Here is a 5,686-nt window from a genome sequence, read left to right on the forward strand (position 1 = left end):
AGGTTTCACGTACCCTCCACTTATTAGAATTAAATAGCTTTAAAAACCATTAAATGTCTCCATAGAAAATGTAAACACTTAATAGTCACACAATTGAGGGTTTGCGATTTTCCTACACTTAAACCTGCATCAGGATGGAATGACTTGTGGAAATATTTGAAACTATTAATTTTAATATGAATCTATTAATGAGGGAAGAGTTTCAGTGTGAATGATCTCATTTTAATAGTTCCTCAAGTGCAGTTTTAAATGGCTTGTCTGTGAATATTGTTCAAATGTATGACTTGGATGGATGACTATCTTGTTTGAGGGTTAAAGGCCTTGCACATAATCCCAGCAGTGGCAGCTTGGTGGTACTATGATCTGAAATCACAATCTTCCGATCCAAAGTCCAACACCTTAAAAACTGAGATGTAACTTTGATGTTCTCAGTGTTCGAATTGAATTGATGTAATGTTAGTTAGATAAAGCTATGCTTTTCTATTTTGCTTCTGTGTCATAATAAGCATCCATCATATGCAGCTTTCTCATTATGGCAGAAATTATCCAGGATTTATAACTTTTTTAAGTAGAAGAAGAAGAAGAGGTTTGGACACAACCACTTCTTCAGTAGTGTTTCTTATGAGAGAACACAACTGGAATTATATTTATATTTATATTAAACAAAATCTTGTTAAATAACCCAGGATAGGTTTCATATTTTAAATTCTTCAAAGTAGCCACCTTCTGCTTTGATGACAGTTCTGCACACTCTTGGCATTAACTTTGTCAGCCTCATGAGGTGGTGACCTGGAATAGTTTTAAAACCATCTTGATGAGTTCCCAGAGGTGTCAGTGCTTGTTGACTGCTTTTCCCTCACCCTCTGGTCCAACTCATTCCAAATCATTTCAAATGGATTTAGATCAGGTGATTGTGGAAGTCATCTGATGCAGCAATACACCAATCTCCTCCTTAAACAAAAAGCTTTTACATAAACTAGAGGTGTTTTTGTGGTCACTGTCCTGTTGAAAAACAAGTTTTGGTTCCACTATCCCCTACATTTTGACTAAATCACCAGCAGTGTCACAAGCAAAACATCCACACACCATCACACCTCCTTCATGCTTCACAGTGGAAACTACACATTCAGAAACCATCCAGTCACCCCCTTTTATGTTTAACAAAGTTACATGGCAGTTACAACCAAAAATCTTACATTTGAACTCATTAGACCAAAGAACAGTTTTCCACTGATCTAAATTCCATTAATTGTGATTCTTGGCCCAACAAGTCTCCTCTGCTTGTTGTTCTTCCAAAGGAATGGTTTCTTTGCTGCAATTTGACCATGAAGGCCTGACTCACGCAGTCTCCTCTGCATAGTGGATGTTGAAATATGTCTACTACTTGAAGTTGGAGAAGCATTTATGCACTGTATGCAATGGTCTGGTCATTTTAATAAACATATCCTTTGCAGCAGAGGTAGCTCTTGTTTTTTCTTTTCTGGGACGGTTCACATGAAAGCCTGTTAACATCAAAGCGATTGATGGTTTTGGAGACTGCACTTGGAGATGCATTTACAGTTCTTGTGATTTTTTTATAGTTATTGTGCTTTATTAAAGGACTGTCTTTTCTCTTTACTTAACTGAGTGTTTCGTGCCATAATCTCTTAAAATGGCACACACGTGATCTGAAAACCGTGAATCTGATGAGAGAATGCTATAAGTGTGCCAAGGCGTCATCAACGCCATATATGCCACTTTGGATCGTCTAAAATGTAAAACATATTCTGGGTTATTCAACACTTTTTAGTTTACTACATAATTCTATACATGTTCTTTCGTAGTTTGGATGTATTCATTAATAATGTACAGTGTTGAAAATAATAAAAATAAAGAAAAGCAACTGAATAAGAAGGTGTGTCGAAGATTTTGGACCGGTACTGTTTAACCATGTGAGCTATTTTTTGAACAATGAACTTGTCTAAAACTGGCCTTTTTTTGTAGTTTATTTAATAACACTAACATATTCGTAGAGATATTATTGTTTTTATTTGATTATTAATAGACGTTGGGAGAAAGTCTATATACTAGAGGCGTTCTCCAAAAACTCACACACTATGTTCTGTAGCATGAACATTTTACTCAGACCAGTGACAATTCCCGGTTTACAGCTACCCTAAAAAATTTTTTGTTTAATTTTATGAAATTTTTCCCACATTCTTTACAGGGTATTATACTGTTTACATACTGTTTACATGCTGTTTTTTGCACCTTCGACTGCTGCTGTATTTTTTGCACTACATTGTACTGTTTATACTCACTTCTGGGATATAGTTTTTAGTTTGTATAGTTTTTACAGTCTTCTTGTACAGTACTGTATAATCAAGTATACAGTAGGTTTACTGGTCGGTGCTATATAGGGTTTTGTGTCTTGTCTTGTGTCGTCTGTCTGCACTGTCTGTCTGCACTGTTTGCACCAGGTTGCACTCGATGCACTTTATGTAACTTGTGTTGTAGCTCTATGTTGTTTTGTTTGTTGTTGTTTAGTGTAGCACCAGGGTTCTGGAGAAACGTTGTCTCATTTTTACTGTGTACTGTGTACCACTGTGTATAGTAGAAATGACAATAAAAGCCTCTTGACTTGACTTGACTAGGTACAGGGTAACAAAAACAGTCAGTAAAGAGAAAAGGGTTCCCCCACAGCATCTGTTTGTTAGCTTTGTAAGGTTCCTCAAGCACCTGTATGGCTTCATGGAGAAACTGACATACTTCCTTTTTTTTCCTAAAACTTGTTCTCAGCCTTTGCCTATAATTTATCTGGTCTGTTTGCAGATGCTGCCTTGGCACATGTTCGCTCAGAAATTTTAAAGACTGAACGTAAATGTGTGTAGAAAAGCCACTTTTTAAAATCCCATAAAATCCCACAGAGGAACAAATTCCTCCGACTTAGGTGAATTATGTGTGGTTTATACACATTATGATCAGAATGGAAAGTCTTAGCTCTTCCTGCTGTTACATTTAATCCTCCTTCCAGCAACACACGTCCCTAGTCTATGCCGTTTTCTTTTTTTTTTTTTTACAGATTTCATCACACAATTATAAATCTGCCTGCCTGCGTAGCACTTTATGGTCCTGGATTCCAAATGTATTCTGTCTGTTAGATGTAAAAAAAAAAAAAAAAAAAAAAAAAAAAAAGCCTGTTGCATTCCAACACTAAAACCCATGCACACACTGCCTCTTTAAAGTTTTTTTTTATTACAAAGTGGAATAAACAGCCTCTCAGGAATGCAACTACACATGATAGGAAGCTTTGAAGTCCAATATTCCTGCCTGCAGTTATCTTGGTTGGTCAGAGAATACGTCATTTCAGTTTTGCTCGGGTTTTTTTTTTTCCTCTTCAATGAATAAATCGTACAAATATATTCATTCTACAAAAAACTCTAACATGAATACCTTACACTGTAGCCAGTTTTTTTGCATTAAAAATATAGACACTCACAGTATAACATCCTCAAAGCTCATATTAACATTAAAAGGTTTCCCCATTCAAAAAAGCTTTTACAAATATATTCTCTCCTCCTTTGAATAACAGTATTAAAAAGTTATTTTACATCACATGTTTAAGCAGTGTGTATTTCAGGAGGTTTGTCAGCATGTTTAAGTGTTGCGAATACACCCCAGAGTTTTCAGGGTTATTTGTACACCTTGTGTGTTCAGTTTGGATGAGTCGGTATGGGAATTCAGCAATAGGGGGTTTATCTGGGTGCTAAATATGAATATGAATTTATAGATTATGATGTGCAATGTACAACAACACAAAAAAGACAAAACTAAAAATCTTGAAATTTTTTTGCAGAATATGCACATTCAAGTAATGACTAAAATCATTTGGATAAATACTAGAAAAAGGAAGAAAATACGTTATTGATGCATATAAATACCTGAACATCATCTAAAAAAGATGGAACAGGTGGTTTAAACCCTGGTTCTATTTACTGTCACAAAGCCTGAGTATTATATGATCCTATCAGATGGAACAAGAAGGGAAATTAATGACTCCTGGTCCAGTCTGATGCAGTTCATCTAGAGTGTGAATAAAATAATAAAATAAAAAACTGCCTTCTAAGGTATTGCACAAAATAGCTGCATTGTGTTCGCCAGACAGCCCTTTTCTTTTTTTTTTCTCTCCACGTTCACACCTTCAGGTACTCGTTCTTGAGGCGGCTCAAGCGCGTGCCGTGGCTGCGGATGATGAGCGACAGCAGTTCGTGCTTGTCCTTGAGCGCGAGCGCCGCGTCCAGCGTGTCGCGCAGCGAGTCGCGCGCGTGCGCCACCATGGCGAGGAAGTCGTCGCCGACGCGGTGCTCGTCGCGCAGCTCCTGGTCCTGACTTTGCTTGAACTTCACCTCGAGCTCGAGCAGCGACCTCTCGGAGCCGCCAAAGGCCTCGCCGATCTGCGCGCTCTCGCGACGCAGGAACTCGCCGTAGCTCTTCTCCTCCTCGCCGTCGAGGTCGAGCGCCACGCTCCGGCCGATGGCCTCGAGCACGCGCGCCGCGTCCTCTACGTGCCGCCTGAGGATGGTGAAGTCGTCGCGGATCACCGCGTCGGTGTCCTCCTCCGCGACGCACCGGGTCTCGTCCTTCACTCGGAAAAGCATCTGGCACTGTTCGGGGTCGTCGTTTTCTTCGTAGTAGCCGTCCGGCACGAAGTAGTGATGAAAGGTGCCGTTGGACATCTCCGGGTACAGGGGACCCAAATACGCCGTTCCGAGTCGCAGACAAACCAGGCACGCCACCACGAATAATTCAAGACAAACCATCTTCTTCACTCACCAAAAAACAAAAATTTCAATAAATAAAAAAATCATCCAAACTTCAGAAAGTCTCCATTGCAGCCTGCTGCATGACAAACATTCTGACAATCCTACATCTCCATCCTACGCACCCGAAATCAGTCTCCTGCCTGCTTGTAGTTCTCTTTAATCGGTTTGGACTTGATGCCTACACCCCGCAGTAAGATTTCATCCAGGCTGAGATGATAGGCGAGCAATCTAGTCCGTGCACTCTCTCGGAGGGTCTGCACATCTGGTTCTCTGAGACAGCACTAGCTTTAGACTAATGATCCCCCTGCTTCTGCTCTCAAATTACAGACCCGTCACAGCAAAGGGCTGGCAGCAGCACGACTCTTTCACACAGGAGTTTGTTATTAGAGTAGCAGGAGATATTAGAAGCTTTTAGCACTAATGAATTAAACAAAAAATATACTGTACAGATCCAAATCATTTATTTAACCCTGATGGGACATACCTTTTATAACTTTTTTCTTACCATCTTAGTATTTTTGAATATCATTCATCATATTATTAAGTGCTTTATATAAAGAACAGCTGTGGTGGTTTTGAGGACGGTGTTAATGAAAGTCTTGCAATAAGAATGGCAAGAGTCAATAACCCTCTGACACTTAACTTAAATTAGCCACAGCACTTGACCCCCAGCAGCTGTCGTCACATTTTATATTTAAATACACCGCCACAGACACTCATCAATTACTCCATTAATAACCGAGTAAAGCCCACTGAATATCTTCTCTTCCCCAGCACCAACAAAACCATAGACATTACTCAGACGTTAGATGTATATTGTATGTATTTCTTCAACTTATCTTTCTTCTTGCCAAGATACCCTGAAAGAGTTGCTGAGTGATGAT

General features: G+C 39.3%; 1 protein-coding gene across 1 annotated transcript; it reads right to left on the bottom strand.

The window, feature by feature from the left end:
* Positions 1-3,217: 3,217 nt before the first annotated feature.
* On the bottom strand, positions 3,218-5,686 carry fibinb (fin bud initiation factor b). Its single transcript, XM_083550770.1, has one exon. It carries the CDS (start codon positions 4,797-4,799, stop codon positions 4,173-4,175), a length of 627 nt encoding a protein of 208 aa, XP_083406896.1. The 5' UTR covers positions 4,800-5,686; the 3' UTR covers positions 3,218-4,172.

This window comes from Silurus aristotelis (assembly GCF_946808225.1).
Source record: "Silurus aristotelis genome assembly, chromosome: 9".
Taxonomy (NCBI): Eukaryota; Metazoa; Chordata; class Actinopteri; order Siluriformes; family Siluridae; genus Silurus; species Silurus aristotelis.

Coding starts and splice junctions, on each gene's coding strand:
- fibinb (XM_083550770.1), bottom strand. CDS start 4,799: ATGGTTTGTCTTGAATTATTCGTGGTGGCGTGCCTGGTTTGTCTGCGA.